Below are 22,091 nucleotides of genomic sequence, written 5' to 3'. Positions count from 1 at the left end.
ACAATCTCATGGCCCTCCATGCCACCTGTCTGTCCAGGCTGATGTCCATCCTCCCAACAATCTTCATGTTGTTCACTCCCGTTCTTCTTCTCCTGCCGAGACCATTGAGTCTGTCGCCCAGTACGTTGTTGCTGGAACACCTGTCTCCAAGTCAGAAACGTAAGCCTGGCTTCTCTCCTTCCTCCCCGCCAGCAGGTAAGAAGGCATCGCTTTCTTCCTCGCCCCCCAACTGACTATCACTCCGTCCCCTCCCATTTCGGTAGTCGGGCCCCCTGTCCCAGCTATGGAGACAGGGGGCCAGCTCTTTCGCCCCCGATTCCCTCTCAGTTGCTGCCCTTGCCGAGGTGTTCTCCCCAGTTTCTACCCCACCACCTGCTGTCTTTGACAGCCCCCCTCTGTTCTCTCCCCCTCCTCCGGACGCCATCTGTCTGCCTCTGGTCTGTCCTCCCACTCCCTTCCCTCCATCTTTACTGAGTTTACCCATACTCCCTAACCCTGATTTTGCTGACCCTGATCCTGAGCTTATTTAATATACTGTGTTCTTCTTTACCTTTGTTTCTTCATTGTCCTCTGTTGCTGTCCTTTCTCTTTTTGATAATGTCTATTCTGCAATGGAATATTTGTGGATTTTATGCCAACTTCCATGAACTCCAACTTCTGATTACACAGTTTTCACCATTTTGTGTGTCTCCAGGAGCTGATGCTTGGTGCTTGTCTTGGTCGCTTTCATGGTTATTCCTTTCTTCCCCTCCAGCTCTTACTGGGGCCCATAACTCTACTGCTCTCTTGATTCGTACTAATATTCCCTTCGTCCCACTACTGTTTCCATTGTCTATCCCTTCTTCTGCTGCCCGTGTTTTTGTGAGTAAATGTCTGTTCCATTTATCTCCCCTCAAATGTCCTGCTTTCCCTTCCTGATCTTAAGCACCCCCTGGACTCCTTGCCTGAGAAGGTGCTTCTGTTGGGTGATTTCAACTGACATACCCTCTGGGGTGATGTTCTGACAACCCCGTGGCCGCCTTCTCGAACTGTTCGTCCTCTCTTCTTCCGTCTTCTAAATTCTGGTGAGCCCACCCATGTGGACTCTTGAACTCGCACCCTTTCCGGTCTTGATCTTTCCGTCGTCCCTTTACTTAGATCTCATATGGCGAGTTCTTGATGACCTCCAAAACAGTGAAGATTTCCCCCATCCTTGTTTCTTTTTTCTCTTTTCACCCCTCTCCTTCCCTAGGTGGCAGTTTGCCAAAGCTGACTGGAACCTATTCACCCTCCGTGCTACTCTCTCTGACCTCTCCTCTTTGCCTCTTCCTCGTGCCCTCCTCCTTTTCATGATACCGTCTTCGATGCTGCCCTCGGCTCTATTCCTCATTCTACCTCCTGGGGCACGCAGAAGTGCGTTCCCTGGAGGAATGCGGACTGCTTGGGCTGTCCGCTGTATGCGTGCAGCCTGGAAGAAACACCGACGCCGGCATATTGCCGATTCTGTTACAGTATTTTGTTTCGGAAAGCAAGTGCGGTGACCCGCCGGAGCCGGTCGGCCGAGCGGACAGCACGCTGGACTTGTGATCCTGTGGTCCCGGGTTCGATTCCAGGCACCGGCGAGAAACAATGGGCAGAGTTTCTTTCACCCTATGCTCCTGTTACCTAGCAGTAAAATAGGTACCTGGGTGTTAGTTAGCTGTCACGGGCTGCTTCCTGGGGGTGGAGGCCTGGTCGAGGACCGGGCCGCGGGGACACTAAAAAAAATCATCTCAGATAACCCGTAGGACCATCTGTACAGTTAAGCAAAAGAGTTGGAAATCTCATGTTTCCACCAATACGTCCGATACTCCTCTGGCGCAGATCTGGAAGAAAATCTGCAAGATTGCGGGTAGGTTCATTCCAGATGTCCCGCCGGTTCTTCACCTCCATGGTTCTCTTGTGGCGGATCCAGTGCAGGTCGCAACCGAACTGGGTTCCCACTTTTCTTCCGTTAGCTCTGCTTTTCATCTCCCTCAATCCCTCTGTGGTTGTGGAACTTGTGAGAGGTGATGTGGTTCTTGGAACACCATCACCTCTCTCCTCAATTTTGTTTTCGCAAGTGCCGTAGCACGACTGATGTCCTGGTGAACTTGGAGGTCTATTTTTTTTTTTTTTTTTTTTTTTTTTTTGAGATATATACAAGTTGTTACATTCTTGTACAGCCACTAGTACGCGTAGCGTTTCGGGCAGGTCCCTGGAATACGATCCCCTGCCGCAAAGAATCGTTTTTTCATCCAAGTACACATTTTACTGTTGCGTTAAACAGAGGCTACAGTTAAGGAATTGTGCCCAGTAAATCCTCCCCAGCCAGGATACGAACCCATGACATAGCGCTCGCGGAACGCCAGGCGAGTGTCTTACCACTACACCACGGAGACTGTAATTCGTTCTACTTTTCGTTCTACTTTTGCTGCGAAGACCTCCGTTGTTGTCCTTTTTGACCTGGAAAAGACTTATGACAACCTGGAGATACCATATTCTGTCCCAACTTCATTCTTTTGGCCTTCATGGTAATCTCCCTCTCTTCCTCCAAAGCTTCCTCTTTCGTCATTCCTTTAGAGTCAGGCTTGGTTCCACACACTGCTTCTTTTCGGCAATACCCCAAGGTAGTGTTCTGAGCACTACTATTTTTCTGGTTGCCCTCAATGGTCTCCTTTCCTCCCTTCCTTCTGGCATCATCTCCGCTCTTTATGTCGACGATCTTGCTCTTTGTTGTCAAGGTGATGATTCGCCTCTCCTTTAACGGCGGCTTCAATTAACGATTGATGCCGTGTCGTCTTGGGTCACCAATCATGGCTTCAAGTTCTCTGTAACTAAGACTTGTGCCATGATGTTTACTTGAAAGCATGTCGTCCTTCATCATTCTTTGTTGGTTTATGGTTTAGTTAGTTTTATTTAGTTAGTTAGTTTTTTTTTCTTTTTATGAAACTAAATGACTAAAATTAATCGGACTATTTGCATGAAACTTGTACACCTTACAGAATGTAAACCTATCTGTGAGGGTGCAAGTAAGTAATTATCAAAGAACGCACCAAGATGGGAAGGCTATGTAGCACCATCAAATGTGCGGAATAATCAGAGCGCTAAATATCACCGAGGATGCCAATATGAGAACAGAAATGCATAAGGCGAACAATATCAAAAGTATCCAATTCACCAAGAATTCTATCGAGGGAAAAGTGACCGTGGAAGACAGTAAGAGACACTCGTCCTGGAAGTCGGGACATTTGACATTTTTTACTGCACAACGTTAAGAGGGACAATGCAGTTAGGACAATAAGGAGCAGGGCAGCGCTCCAGTAAGTGTCCACGAGTGAAGCGCGTATGGTCAATACGCAGCCTTGCCAGAGCTGTTTCCCACCGCCGGTTACGGTGGTAGGAGGAAGGCCACAGGGACACACTACCCTTAAGAGTATGCAGTTTGTTACCAGTAACAGAAGACCAACAACCTTGTCAATGGGCAAGGATGGAGGAATGAATAACTGGGTAAAAATCAGAATAAGGAATACCTTTACGACAGATGGGACAAGTGCAGATAGCTTCCTTAGCGGCAGCGTCCACATGCTCATTTAAGAGACACCAATATGGCTGGGAACGCAGCAAAACTGAACTGTCTAAATCTACTGAAGATAAGAAACGGCCAATGTTGAATCTCGACGACCCCCGGATGGACTGGATTAAAGGACTCTAGAGCCAGGAGGGCACTGCTAAAGTCAACCACAACCACAAAGAAGGACTGACAGTGAGAAAGCATGAGACGAAGAACAGAGAATAGCATAAAGTTCTGCTGTGAAGATGCTAGTCTCTGGAGGCAAGCAACACAATGGTATGGTCAGAAAAACAACAGAGTAGCCTACACTGTCTGCAGACTTAGACCCATCAGTGACGACGATGGAAACTGAACGGGAATATGAAGAAAAGTGTTCAAGGAAAAGTGGTTTCAGAACTGTAGGAGGGGTAAAAGCTTTAGTGATGTGGGTCAGGGATTTGCAATATTGAGGAAGGGGGTACCCTCCACGGGGGCAGGGATGGAAGAACATGAAGAGAAATATTAGTAATACTAACCGAAAGATAATGTTGCAGGCGAGACAACCTGTCAGAAAGAGAGAGGTGATGAGGGGTAAAAGTCAAAGCACAACACAGGCGAGAGTGAGGGTGTTGTAAGGATTGTGCAAGGTAGCGAAGACAGTAGCGATCTCGGCGGTCCTGGAGAGACAGAAAGCCAGTGTTAACGTACAAGCTGAGAGTAGGAGTTGAACGAAAAGCACCAGAGCTGATGCGCAACCCAGTATGGTGCAAAGAATAAGATGGCGAAGAGTAGAAGGAAAAGCAGAAGAGCAAGCAGGGCAACAATAATAGATTTCAGACAGTATGAGAGAGGAATGCAAAGAGGAGCGTGCGCTTATCCGCTCCCCAAGAAGTATGTGACAGAACCTTAAGTAGATTAAGGACCTTAGAGCATTCAACACGGAGGTAAGAGATATGGGGCGACCAAGACAAACGATTGTCAAAGATTAACCCCAAAAGCTTTGTGGAATCTTTGTATACAAGGGGATGACCATAAACCAACAAAGAATGATGAAGGACGACATGCTTTCGAGTAAACATCATGGCACAAGTCTTAGTTACAGAGAACTTGAAGCCATGATTGGTGGCCTAAGACGACACGGCATCAATCGTTAATTGAAGCCGCCGTTGAAGGAGAGGCGAATCATCACCTTGACAGCAAAGAGCAAGATCGTCGACATAAAGAGCGGAGAAGATGCCAGAAGGAAGGGAGGAAAGAAGACCATTCAGGGCAACCAGAAAAATAGTAGTGCTCAGAACACTACCTTCGGGTACACCTTCGTATTGCCGAAAAGAGGTAGTGTGGGGAACCAAGCCTGACTAAAGGAATGATGAAAGAGGAAGCTTTGGAGGAAGAGAGGGAGATTACCATGAAGGCCAAAAGAATGAAGTTGGGACAGAATATGGTATCTCCAGGTTGTCATAAGTCTTTTCCAGGTCAAAAAGGACAACGGAGGTCTTCGCAGCAAAAGTAGTACGAATATGGATCTCCAAGTTCACCAGGACATCAGTCGTGCTACGGCACTTGCGAAAACAAAATTGAGGAGAGAGGTGATGATGGTGTTCCAAGAACCACATCAGACGAACATTTACCATATGCTCAGAGTTTGTAGACAACTCGTGAGGGCAATAAGGCAGAAGTCCTTAGGGGATGTCCCAAGATACCCCGGTTTCGAATAGGAGGTACAGCGGCATGGAGCCAGTCTTCAGGGACTGACGACGACTCCCAGACATGGTTATACAGACTCGGTAAATACAGAGGCGTGCAAGGAGGGAGATGGCGAAGCATCTCATAATGAATGTCATTCAAGCCTGCTGCTGTAGAACTGCAGAGGGCGAGGGCAGACTGAAGTTCAGAGAGAGAGAGGGGATCGTTTTAGGGAAGGTGGAAATGAGTGCGGAAAGCTAAGGGATGAGATTCAAGAAAGGGCTTACGAAGGAAAGAAGGATTGAGGGAGATGAAAAGCAGAGCTAACGGAAGAAAAGTGGGAACCCAGTTCGGTCGCGACCTGCACTGGATCCGCCACAAGAGAACCATGAAGGTGAAGAACCGGCGAGACATCTGGAATGAACTTACCCGCAATCTTGCAGATTTTCATCCAGATTTGTGGCAGAAGAGTATCGGACGTAATGGTGGAAACATAAGATTTCCAACTCTTTTGCTTAACTGTACAGATGGTCCTACGGGTCACCGCACTTGCTTTCCGAAACAAAATACTGTAAAAGAATCGGCAATCTGCCGGCGTCGGTGTTTCTTCCAGGCTGCACGCATACAGCGGACAGCTCGAGCAGTCCGCATTCCTCTAGGCACGATAGAGACGAGAGTGAGGATGCTGCAAGGATCGCGCAAGATAGCGAAGACTGTAGCAATCACGGCGATCCTGGAGAGACAGAAAGCCAGTGTCAGCGTACAAGTTGAGGGCAGGAGTTGAACGAAAAGCACCAGAGCTGAGACGCAACCCAGTATGGTGCAAAGGGTCAAGATGGCGAAGAGTAGAAGGAGAAGCAGGCGAGTAAGCAGAGCAACCATAATCGAGTTTGGACAGGACAAGAGAGGAATGCAAATAGAAGAGTGTGCGCCTATCCGTTCCTCAAGAAGTATGGGACAAAACCTTAAGTAGGTTAAGGGCCTTAGAGCATTCAACACGGAGGTAAGAGATATGGGGCGACCAAGACAAACGAGTGTCAAAGAACCCCAAAAGCCTCGAGGAATCTTTGTACTCAAGGGGATGACCATAAAGCGACAAAGAGGGACGAAGAACGACCCGCTTCCGAGTAAAAGTCATGGCACAAGTCTTAATACTAGGGAACTTGAAGCCATGATTGGTGGCCCAAGATGACACAGCATCAATCGCAAGTTGAAGCCGCCGTGGAAGGAGAGGCGAATCATCACCCCGACAGCAAAGAATAAGATCGTCAACATAAAGAGCAGAGAAGATGCCAGAAGGGAGGAAAGAAGACCATTGAGGGCAACCAGAAAAAGAATAGTACTCAAAACACTACCTTGGGGCACACCTTCATACTGCCGAAAAGAGGCAGAGAGAAAGGCACCAAGCCTGACTTGAAATATAGACCTCTAAATTCACCAGGACATCAGTCGTGCTGCAGCACTTGCGAAAACCAAATTGAGAAGGAGAGAGGTGGCGATGGTGTTCCAAGAACCACATCAGACGGACATTTACCATACGCTGTTACGAACCCGGATCCAGCGTCCGAGCCTGGAGCAGTGACAAACACGCCATCTGTGGGTCAGCTCCCGAAACCCCCGCCAAACGAACGACGACACCTAGGGAGGACAGCGTGTACTGGCCTCGAGGACCAGTTTCCAGTCTGGTTCAGTGCTCAACACCGCCGCTCCTGACCTCTGGTGAGGTGGTGCTCCGACGACAGCGCCATCTATGGACTGGATACGTCAGGTGTTTGTGCCCTAGCCTGTGAGTGTGGTGTATTAGTGTCCCAGTTATTGATGACGTGTCTGTTTACAGAGTCGACCTGGGACCACTGTGTTGACGATTGAGTCAGTCTACCCGAGGCAGCCAGTCTCCATACTGTGAAGTTTGCTGCAGCTGTCGTGACGTCGTCCCCCCGGAAGAACACTGTGGTGTGTTAAGCCTGCCAGTGGAGTGGCAGTGGAAGGATTTACCCGGGACCGACGGTTGGAGACGATAATCCACTGGGGTATTGAGGACAGGAGGGTGATTGGTGATATCACACGAGACTCCTGTCTAGGGCGTACCCCTTTTATCGTTCGTGGAGTGGCCGTACCAGCCTTGGTGGCTCAGTACCTGCCAGCAGACCTGCTGGACGTGTGGTTGACGGCCTCCACGACGGTGCCCCCAGTGGACCTGTGTTGTGGCTGACCTGTGGCCAGGGTAGGCTCGGCGTTCTCAGAGGACACGTCTTGAGGCCACGAAGAAAGCACCGCGGACTCAGCACCTAGCTTCGAGGATCCATAGTCTCCAGCAGAAGACTACAGTGTTGATCCCCTTTGTAAAGTGTTAATACCCCTCCCCCTTGTGTACGTTTTACTTTTATATATTTAAATGGTGATGGTGAACATTATATTATATTAAGTTCTTAGCTTTCTTTCCCTACTCCCTTTAAGTTACTTGCGTCACGGATCTCATCCCTTGATAGCCACTACTGGCTTGGGAACGGATACCTATATCTTCCTCTAACAACATCAGAGTGAGAACCCCGTTGCGTCCCGAGAGGGCCGTAACATACGCTCAAAGAGCTTGCAAACACAACTCGTGAGAGCAATAGGGCGGAAGTCCGTAGAGGACGTACCGAGAGACCCTGGTTTCCGAATAGGGAGTACAATGGCATCGAGCCAGTCCTCAGGGGCAGACGATGACTCCCAGACCTGGTTATACAGACTCGGTAAATACTGAGACGTGCACGGAGGGAGATGGCGAAGCATCTCATAATGAACGTCATCAGAGCCCGCCGCCGTAGATCCGCAGAGGGCCAGAGCAGACTGAAGTTCAGAAAGAGAGAAAGGATCGTTATAGGGAAGGCAGAGACGAGTGCGGAAATCTAAAGGATAAGATTCAAGAACAGGCTTACGAAAAAGGAAGGATTGAGGAAGATGAGAGCCAGAGCTAACAGAAGAAAAGTGGGAACCCAGTTCGGTCGCGACCTGCACTGGATCCGCCACAAGAGTACCACGGAGGTGGAGAACCGGCGAGACATCCGGAACGAACTTGCCCGCAATCTTGCGGATCTTCTTCCAGATCTGCGGCAGAGGGGTATCGGATGTAATGGTGGAAACATAAGATTTCCAACTCTCACGTTTAGCTGTACTGATGGTCCTACGGGCCACCACACTTGCCTTCCGAAACAGAATAAAAGAATCAGCCATCTGCCGGCGGCGGTTTCTTTTCAGGCTGCACGCTTACAGCGGACAGCCCGAGCACAGTCCGCATTCCACCAGGGAACGCACTTCCGTGTGCCCCGGGAGGAAGAATGAGGAATAGAATGGAGGGCAGCGTTGAAGACAGTGTCATAAAAAAGAAGGAGGGCGTGAGGAAGAGGCAGAGAGGAGAGGTCAGAGAGAGTAGCACGGAGGGTGAATAGGCACCAGTCAGCCTTGGCAAACTGTCACCTAGGGAAGAAGAGGGGAGGGTGGAAAGAGAAAAAGGAAACGAGGATGGGGAAATTATCACTTATGGAGGTCATCAAGAACCTGCCACATGAAATCTAAGTAAAGGGACGACGAGCAGAGAGAAAGATCAAGACAGGAATGGGTGCGAGTTCGAGAGTCCACACGAGTGGACATGAACTGAAGTGGACTGAAACATGGTTGAAAGAGGATACTACTCAACTCTTTAACATGCCTAACTACTCAGCAATTCACAACTGTCGTCAACTTCAGAGAGGTGGTGGCACTGCTCTTTACTACCACCAAGAACTAACATGCTTAAAAGAAATTAGAACTAGAGACTGCTATGGGGAGTATATCTTCGCCAGCTTCAGAGTCAAGGGTGCCGAGTCTGTCCTGTCTGTGGGTGCAGTCTATAGAATTCCCAACACTGATGTGTCTGTATTCAACTCAAACCTTAGAAATCTAATACTTGATAACAGACTGAACAAAAACCACCTAATTATCGCAGGGGACTTTAATATTGACCTCTGCGAGCCAGAACACCCTACTGCTGTTAGCTTCCTCAACTGTATGAATTCCTGCCTCCTCATACCCTTAATCACTAGACCTACTAGAATCACTGATAGCACTGCCACGACTCTAGATCACATCTGGACCAACATAACCTCTCCGCTTACTTCAGGTATAATCACCGATAGCACTACAGACCACTACCCCACATTTCTCTTAACTAACATTAGCAAACCACCTCTAGAAACAAGGGAGTTAAGCTTTAGGCTGCACAATGAAACTGCTATAAACAATTTTATAACTGCTGCTGATAATGTCAACTGGGAGTCCGAATTAGGTAACATAGGGGACATCAACCTAGCAGTGCAATCTTTTCTACAAACAACTCTTAGCCTTTATAACACCCACTGTCCTAGGCTTACAAAACAAGTCACAAGCAAAAGGCTTAACAATCCTTGGCTTACAAAGGGAATACTGAAATCCATTAACAAAAAACACGACCTTGAGAAGAAGTATAGGTTAGGAATTGTCTCCAAAGAATTCTCAAAGAATTACTCATTATTGCTAACTAAGATAATTAGACGAGCCAAAACTAATTACTACGAAGATAAATTTACTCAAATAAAGAGCAACATTAAACAAACTTGGAGCACAATTTCACAATTATTGGGATCAAAGAAATCTTTAAATAACAAACCGACTCTCCTGTCTAATAACGATGGTCAGCTTTCAGCCTCTGATTCTGCTATTGAGTTCAATAGGTTCTTCTCTTCCATTGGTTCATCCCTTGCAAATGATATTCCATCTTCCAGTACTGACATTAAGGACTATCTTACAGGTAACTATCCACAGTCTCTGTACCTAAAGCCTATTAACTCCACTGACGTCAATGAGATAATCCTTTCCCTTAAAACCAAGTCTGGTGCCCTTGAGGAGATACCAACTTTAATTTACAAAAAAAACTCCAGATCTTTAGCCCCTGCTATTGCTTTGCTCTTCAACAAGTCACTTGAACTCCAAACCTTTCCAGATATTCTAAAAAAAGCGAGAGTAACGCCTGTCCACAAATGTGGTGACCCCACAGATGTTAACAACTACAGACCTATATCAATCCTGCCAAACTTGTCAAAAATTTTTGAAAAACTTATATACAAGCAGCTTTACTCATATCTAGCCAAACTCAATATACTTAGCCCTTGCCAATATGGCTTCAGACCCAAAAAAAGCACTAACGATGCACTTATTAGTATGCTTAACTCGATTCATACAGCTCTTGATAAAAAGGAGCTCCCTGTTGGGTTATTTGTGGACCTGCGTAAAGCTTTTGATACTGTCAACCACCAAAACCTTCTTCTTAAATTACATCATTATGGAGTCAGAGGACACTCCCTACAATACCTCGAGTCCTACCTTACTGACAGGCTCCAATATGTTTCTGTGAATAATACAATTTCTCCCACCCTACCCATCAACATTGGTGTTCCTCAGGGCAGCATACTTGGCCCTCTCCTCTTTCTCATCTACATTAATGACCTTCCAAATGCCTCCCAACACCTCAAACCAATTCTATTTGCTGACGACACAACCTTCATTTACTCCAGTCCTGACCCTCTTGCTCTAAATGCCACAGTAAATACTGAGCTAAATAAAGTCCATCTTTGGCTAACTGCCAACAAACTCACCCTTAACATTGACAAAACCTTCTATATTCTGTTTGGCAATAAATCCTCTAGTCTTATAAATCTCAAAATAAACAATACCCAAATTTGTAACAAATTAGATGGCAAATTCCTTGGCATTCTCATTGACCACAAGCTGAATTTCCAGGGACACATTCTAAATATATCAAAAAAAGTTTCAAAAACTGTGGGCATTCTTTCTAAGATCAGATATTATGTACCACGCCCTGCTCTGGTGACTCTCTATTACTCCCTTATCTATCCTTATCTCAACTATGGTATTTGTGCTTGGGGTTCTACTACCCAAAATCACTTACGTCCTCTAATTACCCAACACAAAGCCGCTATTAGAACAATATCCAACTCTGGCCCCAGACATCACTCGGTACCCCTACTCAAATCTCTTAATATGTTAGATATTAAGTCACTGCACATTCTCTCATGTGTATTATACATATATAAAACGCTAAACTATAATGCCAATCCTGATCTTAAAAGCTTCATAGAAGGTTGTAACAGAACCCATGAGCACCACACCAGAAATAAATACAGTTTTGATATTCCTAGAGTACGTCTTAATCAAACTAGAAATGCTCTGCAAATCAAGGGGCCCAGAATGTGGAATGACCTTCCCAACCATGTTAAAGACTGTACCTCTCTCAACCAGTTTAAGATAAAAACTAAACACTACCTAATAAATTCCCTGTAATCTACCTCACTCCTCTATTGTCAACCCATGTCTGTTATTTTCTTTTTTTTTCTTTTTTTTTAATCAACACTGTTTGTCAACCTATTGTATTTGTGCTGCTTTTTCAGTCATGTTCCCCCTTTTTTTTTATCTTTATTTGTATTTGTTCTCAACATCTTTTATTCTTTATGCTCAATTAGTATTAAGTTCTAGATATTAATGTTTTTCTTGCCCGAAACGCATTGCGTAATAGTGGCTTTAGGCATTGTATGTACTAGCTCTATCTATATATCAATCCATTAATGTAACATCACTTGTATGTATATACCTTTCCTGAATAAACATCTGAATCTGAATCTGAATCTGAGTGGGCTCACCAGAATTCAGAAGAGATAGAGACGAAGCGAGGACAAACGGTTCCAGAAGACGGTCTCGGGTGTTTGTCAGAACATCGCCCCAGAGGGTGTGCCGACAGTTGAAATCATCCAAAAGGAGTACCGGCTCTGGCAAGGAGTCCAGGTGATGGTTAAGATCAGGAAGGGAAAGCGGGACATTTGGGGGGAGATAAATGGAACAGACTGTATACCATTTACCCACAAAAACACGGGCAGCAGAACAATGAATAGGTGACGGAAGAAGTCTGGGGACGAAGGGAATATCAGATCGAATTAAGAGATCAGTAGAGTTACGGGCCCCAGCAAGAGCTGGGGGGGGGGAAGAGAAAGAAAGGAATAACCACGAAAGTAACCAGGACGAGCACCAAGCATTGGTTCCTGGAGACAAACACAAAGCGGTGAAAACTGTAATTAGAAGTTGGAGTTGGAGTTCATGGAAGTTGGCATAAAATCCACGAATATTCCACTGAAGAATAGACATTACCAAAGAGAAAGGACAGTAACAGAACAAGTAAGAAATAAAGGTATAGAAGAACACAGTTTATTAAAGAATCTCAGGATCAGGGTCAGGATCAGGAGCAGAGTCGTCAAAATCAGGGTTAGGGGGCATGGGTAAACTTAGTAAGGATAGAGGGAAGGGAGCAAGAGGACAGACCAGAGGCGGACTGACGGGGTCTGGAGGGGGACGAGACAACAGAGGGGCAGGCAAGGACAGCTGGAGGAGGGGGGGGGCAGAAGGCAGGGAGTGCGCCTCAGCAAGAGCAGCAACCTAGAGGGAATCGGGGGCGAAAGAAACCTCCATATCTGGGACAGGGGGTTCGACCACTGAAATGGGAGAGGATGTAGTGACAGAGTCAAAGGGAGGGGAGTGAGGAAGACAGCAAAGCCTTCTTATCCGCTGGAGATGAAGAAGGAGAGGAGCCAGGCTTACGTTTCTGACTCGAAGAGACAGGCGTTCCAGTAAAAACGTACCGGGCGACAGACTCAATGGTCTCAGCAGGGGAAGAGGAACGGGAGCGAATAACACAAAGACTGCTGGGAGGATGATGGATATCAGCCTGGACAGACAGGTGGCGTGGAGGGTCAAGAGACTGGGGGAGGGTCGGGAAGAAAGAGTGGGGGGGAGATGGGGAAGAAGACAAAGGAGATATGGTGGACTGGGTAGGAAGGGGGGAAACCCCAGATGGAGAACCAGGAGGGAGACCATCTGGGACAGGACGCAAAGGAATAGGGGAGGAGGTGGTGGGTGTGGTCGGGTTTAAGGCCTGGAAACGGTTGAGAGACTGAGGAAAGTGGGAAGGACGAGGTGAGGTAGAACGCAACACGAGCGTAGGATACGCCCGCGAAAGGGGTGAAATGACGAACTTTGCGTCTCGCTTCAGGAAAAGACAGACGATCACAGTGCTTCAAATTGAGGACGGCTTCTTCGAGTTTGTAGTGTACACCCGAGCGTGAGAAAGTAGGGTGGGCCTCGCCGCAATTTAGGCAGCGAGCCTGGGGAGAAGTGCACTCTGACTTAGAATGACTATCGTCTCCACACATGGGGCATAGATACACAGTACTGGTGCATTTGAGAACACCATGCCCGAACTTCCAACACTTATTGCAAAGTCTAGGGGAGAGAATGTACTCCTGAACGGAGCATCTGGCACCAGCAATAATAATAATAGAGGGCGGAAGGGTCCTACTATCAAAGGTGATTTTTACAACTCAAAAAGGGGCTGACGGCGACGACCACAAAGGGGGTCAAGTAAACGTGTCCACCTGGAGGACAGAATGGCCTTAATTGTGCTTTGAGGATATGTTTAATATCCTCATGGCAATCTTTGAGGTCTCGAACACCAGTTGCAACATAGTGTGGGAGGAGAACAGTGCCAACACTGGCATTTAACCGAGCGTTTTTGGAGACCCGAGCAGGGGTCTCTCCAATGCAGGACAAAGCGGCTAAGCGAGTAGCTGCATCCTGAGAAGGAGCAGCGACGACACGCGTTCTGTAACTAGTGGAGTTAAAAGTAACAGAGGCATCTACTGAATCAACAAGGTGTTTATGGAGGGAGAAATCGTCAGGAGGAGTAGAATCCAGATGGTGGAGATCAAAGTATTTAGCCCACGTAGCGGGACCAAACAAGGCGTTGTAAGTAGTATTACAGGAAGGGATCGTGCGAGTGCGGCCGTGGCGGGAACGGCGTTGAGAACCCCCAGAGAAAGAGGGGGTAAAAGGCGCAGTAGTCACAATGAGAGACGAAGCCGTGCCAGGGGACGAGGTGGTCATCACTGGGGGCTGGGGACTCGACCCTACCGCAGAGGAGGGAGGGGAGCTGAGGGAAGTAGTCAGGTCGTCGGGGCCCAATGCAGCAGGGGCTATAGGGCCTGGTCTTCCAACACAGTCCGACTCGGGGGGGGGGGGCTTGGTCGCCCACCCCACGAGCCTGAGAAAGTACAAGGGAAACTTTATCAGCCATGAAAACGAGGAAAAACTTTCATTCACGAATGTGCCCCCACACCCACCATGGAGCCACAATTAGAGGCAGGACACCCAACAAGAAGCTATCGCCGATCTTGAAGGGGCCCCCAGGGGAGCGTCGTGAGTATACGCCCAACAAACGCCACCTTAAGAACCGTGAGTCCGTCGAGAGAGGGTTCAGTGACGAAAGGGGAATTGACAATAAAAGGGTCCCCCTCACTCGAGACGTTGGGTACTACAGTTCTACAGGTGCAAGAGTATGCCTCCTCAAACACCCGGGCGTCAAAACAAAAGAAGGTCGAAAGAATAATCAAAACAGGCAAAAGGTCGACAGGAAATGACAATTTGATAGGAGAAGAGGAGGGGGGGGGGGAGAAAAGCGAGTAAAAGGAAAATGAGCCTGGCAAAATTGGTAAAGGCAGCAGCAGGAGCATAAGGCTGCAAAAGGACAGAGGACTGACCCATGGAGCATCACACTCAGGCAGCTGCCCACCAACCCCCTCACGGCGACAACGGGCCAGACAGGGAGGGGGCAACATTATGTACAACTCAATGTATAAAAATAAATAACCTTACCTGAATAAAAAATCTAAATTTAAATCTATATCGTTCGCCTTATGCTTTTTCGTTTTAGTACTGGCATCCTTAGTGATATTTAGCGTTTTTTTAATATGCTACACATTTAATGGTGTTACATCGTCTCGCCGGTTTGGCGCCATTTTTAATAATTAATGTACTTAATTGTCTAATCAAGTAACTAGCACATCATCCATTACTCCCCGCTATACAAGTTTTCCATAGTCAATGATTTAAAGGCATTGCCGAACATTAATTGCTTCAGAGTGATGTTTTTTACCTTAATTTCCCTAAGGGTCACTAAAACTAGTCGCCTCGACGAGGACAGGAAGCCGGTGGCTTGTCAAACATACCATTTGTCCCGATTTTTTGTTCTAATTGGATTTTAAATTTCACCAGTTTTGGCTTTTATTGATTCAGGGGGTAGGCGGTTCCAAGAGTTTATAACCCTGTGGGAGAAAAGGCATCTCCTGTTTTCTGTCCTACATTGTGGTTTGTCGAGCTTAAAACCGTTACGCATTGTTTGTTTTACATCTGACTTTTTGAACAAATTGTCTGGATCAACGTCTTCCAATTTGTTCCGTATTTTAAAAGTTTCGATGACATCCGCCCTGTCATGCCTGGTTTGCAATGTTGTTAGTCCTGTGGTCCACAACCGTTCCTGGTATGAGAGTTGACTTGGTTCTGGAATGATTTTCGTTGCCTGGTGTTTAACTTTCTCCAATGAAGCCATGTCTTTCTGAAGATGGTCTCCATGCTATGAACAATAATCCAGGTGGGAATTTATACAGTTGAATAACTACCTTTTTTTCCTTAGTCAAAAGTACTTTTGATTATTCCTAGGGTTTCATTAGGCGTTTTTTTTTTTTATTGCCGCTCCCACTTTTTGTGCAACTTTCAGTGATTGACACGATCTTAGAGTCAAACATTTCTTCCTCAATCTGCTGCAATGTAATGTGGTTAATTTGGTAGTTGTTACGTGTCTCATGCCCCACATGAAATTCTTGCATTTTTCGGTTTTCAAAAGCATTTGCCAGTCTTCTAATTATCTGTGGAGTTCATGTAGATAGATCTCTTCGTAAGACCTCAATATTATTTTCACTTCCCACTTTACCATAAATCTTTGTCATTTCTAAATTTGATGACGTGGTTTGTAATATTTTCATCCATGTCATTGATGTATATGACCAATAGGGTTGGCCCCAAAATGGACCCCTTGCAGTACCCCACTCGCCACATTTATCCAGTCAGATGCATTCCCGTTTAACAAACCCCCGTTGTTTTCCTTGTTTTAACCAAAGTTTTATCCATTCAAGTATTATATCATACATTCAATGTGCCTGTAACTTCCTTGACAAGTCTTTCATGTGGTACCTTGTCAAAAGCTTTAACAAAGTTCACGTATCTACTGGAAGTCTCAACAATGGCAGGGGGGCCTCACGACACCCAACAATGGCAGGGGGGGCCTCACGACACCCAACAATGGCAGGGGGGCCTCACGACACCCAACAATGGCAGGGGGGCCTCACGACACCCAACAATGGCAGGGGGGCCTCACGACACCCAACAATGGCAGGGGGGGGCCTCACGACACCCAACAATGGCAGGGGGGGCCTCACGACACCCAACAATGGCAGGGGGGGGGCCTCACGACACCCAACAATGGCAGGGGGGCCTCACGACACCCAACAATGGCAGGGGGGCCTCACGACACCCAACAATGGCAGGGGGGGGGGCCTCACGACACCCAACAATGGCAGGGGGGGGGGCCTCACGACACCCAACAATGGCAGGGGGGGGGGCCTCACGACACCCAACAATGGCAGGGGGGCCTCACGACACCCAACAATGGCAGGGGGGGCCTCACGACACCCAACAATGGCAGGGGGGGCCTCACGACACCCAACAATGGCAGGGGGGGCCTCACGACACCCAACAATGGCAGGGGGGGCCTCACGACACCCAACAATGGCAGGGGGGGCCTCACGACACCCAACAATGGCAGGGGGGCCTCACGACACCCAACAATGGCAGGGGGGCCTCACGACACCCAACAATGGCAGGGGGGCCTCACGACACCCAACAATGGCAGGGGGGGCCTCACGACACCCAACAATGGCAGGGGGGCCTCACGACACCCAACAATGGCAGGGGGGGGCCTCACGACACCCAACAATGGCAGGGGGGCCTCACGACACCCAACAATGGCAGGGGGGGCCTCACGACACCCAACAATGGCAGGGGGGCCTCACGACACCCAACAATGGCAGGGGGGGCCTCACGACACCCAACAATGGCAGGGGGGGCCTCACGACACCCAACAATGGCAGGGGGGCCTCACGACACCCAACAATGGCAGGGGGGCCTCACGACACCCAACAATGGCAGGGGGGCCTCACGACACCCAACAATGGCAGGGGGGCCTCACGACACCCAACAATGGCAGGGGGGGCCTCACGACACCCAACAATGGCAGGGGGGCCTCACGACACCCAACAATGGCAGGGGGGCCTCACGACACCCAACAATGGCAGGGGGGGCCTCACGACACCCAACAACGGCAGGGGGGCCTCACGACACCCAACAATGGCAGGGGGGCCTCACGACACCCAACAATGGCAGGGGGGCCTCACGACACCCAACAATGGCAGGGGGGCCTCACGACACCCAACAACGGCAGGGGGGCCTCACGACACCCAACAACGGCAGGGGGGGCCTCACGACACCCAACAACGGCAGGGGGGCCTCACGACACCCAACAACGGCAGGGGGGCCTCACGACACCCAACAACGGCAGGGGGGCCTCACGACACCCAACAATGGCAGGGGGGCCTCACGACACCCAACAATGGCAGGGGGGCCTCACGACACCCAACAATGGCAGGGGGGCCTCACTACACCCAACAATGGCAGGGGGGCCTCACGACACCCAACAATGGCAGGGGGGGCCTCACGACACCCAACAATGGCAGGGGGGCCTCACGACACCCAACAACGGCAGGGGGGGGGCCTCACGACACCCAACAATGGCAGGGGGGGGGCCTCACGACACCCAACAATGGCAGGGGGGGGCCTCACGACACCCAACAATGGCAGGGGCGGGCCTCACGACACCCAACAATGGCAGGGGCGGGCCTCACGACACCCAACAATGGCAGGGGGGGGGCCTCACGACACCCAATAATGGCAGGGGGGGGGCCTCATGACGCCCAACAATGGCAGGGGGGCCTCACGACACCCAACAATGGCAGGGGGGGGGCCTCATGACACCCAACAATGGCAGGGGGGGGCCTCACGACACCCAACAATGGCAGGGGGGGGCCTCACGACACCCAACAATGGCAGGGGGGGGCCTCACGACACCCAACAATGGCAGGGGGGGCCTCACGACACCCAACAATGGCAGGCGGGGCCTCACGACACCCAACAATGGCAGGGGGGGCCTCACGACACCCAACAATGGCAGGGGGGCCTCACGACACCCAACAATGGCAGGCGGGGCCTCACGACACCCAACAATGGCAGGGGGGGCCTCACGACACCCAACAACGGCAGGGGGGGCCTCACGACACCCAACAATGGCAGGGGGGGGGGCCTCACGACACCCAACAATGGCAGGGGGGGGGCCTCACGACACCCAACAATGGCAGGGGGGGGGGCCTCACGACACCCAACAATGGCAGGGGGGCCTCACGACACCCAACAATGGCAGGGGGGGGGGCCTCACGACACCCAACAATGGCAGGGGGGGGGGCCTCACGACACCCAACAATGGCAGGGGGGGGGCCTCACGACACCCAACAATGGCAGGGGGGGCCTCACGACACCCAACAATGGCAGGGGGGCCTCACGACACCCAACAACGGCAGGGGGGGGCCTCACGACACCCAACAATGGCAGGGGGGGGCCTCACGACACCCAACAATGGCAGGGGGGGGGCCTCACGACACCCAACAATGGCAGGGGGGGGCCTCACGACACCCAACAATGGCAGGGGGGTGCCTCACGACACCCAACAATGGCAGGGGGGCCTCACGACACCCAACAATGGCAGGGGGGGGCCTCACGACACCCAACAATGGCAGGGGGGGCCTCACGACACCCAACAATGGCAGGGGGGCCTCACGACACCCAACAATGGCAGGGGGGCCTCACGACACCCAACAACGGCAGGGGGGCCTCACGACACCCAACAATGGCAGGGGGGCCTCACGACACCCAACAACGGCAGGGGGGCCTCACGACACCCAACAATGGCAGGGGGGGCCTCACGACACCCAACAATGGCAGGGGGAGCCTCACTACACCCAACAATGGCAGGGCAATGTACTAACCCCAATGAGTGTGAAGTATGAGAGGTGTTGATCCTTCTCAGCCTCGCCGTAGTAGTACACCAGGAAGCTCCCAACCTGAAGAAGTAATGACGTAAAATCATTAAAAAAATAGTTACATGAGCAATGGCCGATAGTGAACGTTAAGGTTCAGTCATAAGTCAGAAACGTTCAAGTATGCCTAGTTTGGCAAGGATTTTGCTGAAAATTAAGCAGAGCATTTAATTATATATATAAATATATATATATATATATATATATATATATATATATATATATATATATATATATATATATATATATATAAATAGCGGTATAATACATTTTAACCTTATGTAATTATAGTATTTTAATGTCATATACAATAATGCTAAGTATTATACTGAGGGGTCCTGGTATAATACAAGTATTTTACTACCGAGGGTCACTAATCAACCGTCCATTCCATCCAGCGGTCGACCCCACAGACACATTCATAAATTTTTACATGCTGTTCATTCAAAACAGGAATTCTCAAATCTAAATTAATATTATAAAATATTAGGATATTATGCATATATAAGTATAGGTTAGGTTAGGTTAGATGTTTAAGTTCTGTTGGCGATTATTTGTATTTGTAGTACGTGGGTGAAGCATTTATAGCAACCCGTCCTCCAAACAGAGACCCAAAAGTGATTCCATGCACCCGCCAAACCCACTGTTTATGAATGAAAAACGGTTAACACACGACTCAACTGTTGACGTTCGAACACTTCCGAAACAAGTGCTTCACTGAGGAAACTTTTATCCGAACCATAGTGCGAAAAGATACGTGAATTCAGAGAATTCTGGAAGAATTGTTCCAAAGATGTGTAAATATTTCATTTAAAATGATCTGCTACCGGAAATTTTAACTAAATAGCCCCAGTTTGCCAACTGTAGGTAATAACCGAGTGATTGTAACCTATCCACCGCTGCCCTCTGGATGGGGGGCGGTGTGCAGGACAAACAAATTGTGACACTAGCTCTCCACATATGTCAATTGCTTAATTTAGAAACGGTACTTTTGATCGATCTCGAAGCCATTGATGATGTGGTTATGTATATTGAATTTTATAACTAGCTCATCAAGATAGTAACTTGGTTAGCTTAATGAATTGTGGGGTTCAGTCCCTGAGCCCATTAAGTGCCTCTAACCTTTTCCACTACCGCCCACAGGATGTTTATGGGGTACATAATATATATATATTTTATTTTTTTGCAGGGATATTTCTGCGCGGGTCCCAAGTCTCTGGCTGCCCCACTAGGGTACATAATGAACAAATGAACTAAACTAACTTTTTCCCCTGACAGTTTTAGCTAGATAGGTAACGAATACTTTTTGAAAGGAAATTTAATTCTCTACAAAAGTAGTCCTTAGCATGTTCCATGTTAATGGTCTCTGAGAAACAGGGCCTGAAGAGCCAAGAGAGAGCAGCCTAATCAAAATTGGTTGAAGTTTTCAGCCAGTGCTTACAGTAAGTGGTCACTAGCATGGAAGTAAGGCAGCATGGCTTTTATGGCTTCCGGATGTAAATTCCAGTCTCCACTTTTCTAAGCTTGCACAAATTTTCACTAATGTAACCATATTTAAATATTATACAAATAGCTCATAGATGGAGGCCTAGTTTTTTCCCAATCATAATACTTTTCTGGGAATTTTTTCCATGTTTTTTTTCAAAATGGACGCGTCACGAACTTCGAAAGTAACAACTTCCTCTTTTCAAAAAAGTTGTTAGTTTCTGTTCATTATCAAGGAAGTTGCATGACCTTAAAACAATCTTTGAAGAGCAAGGCGAGTCAAGAGGTGTGCTCACAAAGTTCTTCAGTAAGCATGTCCTTAAGCATTTTGTTTGTGTATGCGGCAGCATATACACAGTACAGAACAGTTCTTTAAACCCGCTGCTTGCCATTGTTTCCTGTAACTCGCATAAATGACATTAACAAGTCAAAACCACCAAGTCTAACTTTATTTAACTCAGTTTGGGCTCATCACTTTATGCCGTTATATACCGCACCTTGATGTAAAGCGGAAGATCAAAAGTCACAATATAACTTGGTTGATTAGAAGATTCACATCTCTCAGCGACACTGAGCAGTACAGTGTATATATATTGCTATAATTGTTTGTGGAAAGTTAATAAATGAGGGAGACCGTGAATGAAGTCTGTGACGTGACTTGTTCCATAAAACAAGTTCCCTAGTGAACGACTTTTGATATCTCACATGAACAATCGTTACTCCTTCAAGATGAGTAATTTTAGTGTCACTTCCTTTTTCACTTATCTTAAGTGATCTTTTTTTTTTAATTTCAATAATATTTGACAGGCTTAACAAAGGAAGCACTAAGCCTAATTCATTTTAAATGACATTTTTCAATTACAGTAATATAACTAACGAGTATTATTTGCTGTAAAACAAGAGTAATAGTCAACAGCTGTCCAGTCCTGAAAATTAGAAAATTATTTACTAATGTTATCGGCTTATCATTACAAACTTCCTTATACCCTGTACAGTACTTAAAAAAAAACAAGCCAATAAACATTTTAATGTACCAAAAGTATAATTTACCTAGATATTAATGATCATTATATTCAGACCGTTTCTTTGAAATGGTTAAACCCTAAAGAGAACATGCTAAGGACCATCTAGTAGAGAATTAAATTTCCTTCCAAAAAGGATTCGTTACCTATTGAGCTAAAACTGACAGGAAACAGGTTTGGCACACATTTTCG

General features: G+C 47.9%; 1 protein-coding gene across 1 annotated transcript in view; it reads right to left on the bottom strand.

Moving 5' to 3' along the window:
- LOC123762234 (protein O-linked-mannose beta-1,2-N-acetylglucosaminyltransferase 1) overlaps window positions 1-22,091 on the bottom strand; it is a 67,637-nt gene that overhangs the window by 6,696 nt on the left and 38,850 nt on the right. The window contains exon 13 of the mRNA XM_069327121.1: window positions 19,342-19,416. Coding sequence (XP_069183222.1) covers window positions 19,342-19,416 — 75 coding nt within the window. The remainder of the gene's footprint in view (window positions 1-19,341; window positions 19,417-22,091) is intronic.

The sequence above is a fragment of the Procambarus clarkii genome, chromosome 2 (genome assembly GCF_040958095.1).
Source record: "Procambarus clarkii isolate CNS0578487 chromosome 2, FALCON_Pclarkii_2.0, whole genome shotgun sequence".
NCBI classification, from domain to species: domain Eukaryota; kingdom Metazoa; phylum Arthropoda; class Malacostraca; order Decapoda; family Cambaridae; genus Procambarus; species Procambarus clarkii.
The sequence above is the reverse complement of the archived record's forward strand: the minus strand, read 5'-3'. Positions and strand labels throughout refer to the sequence as shown.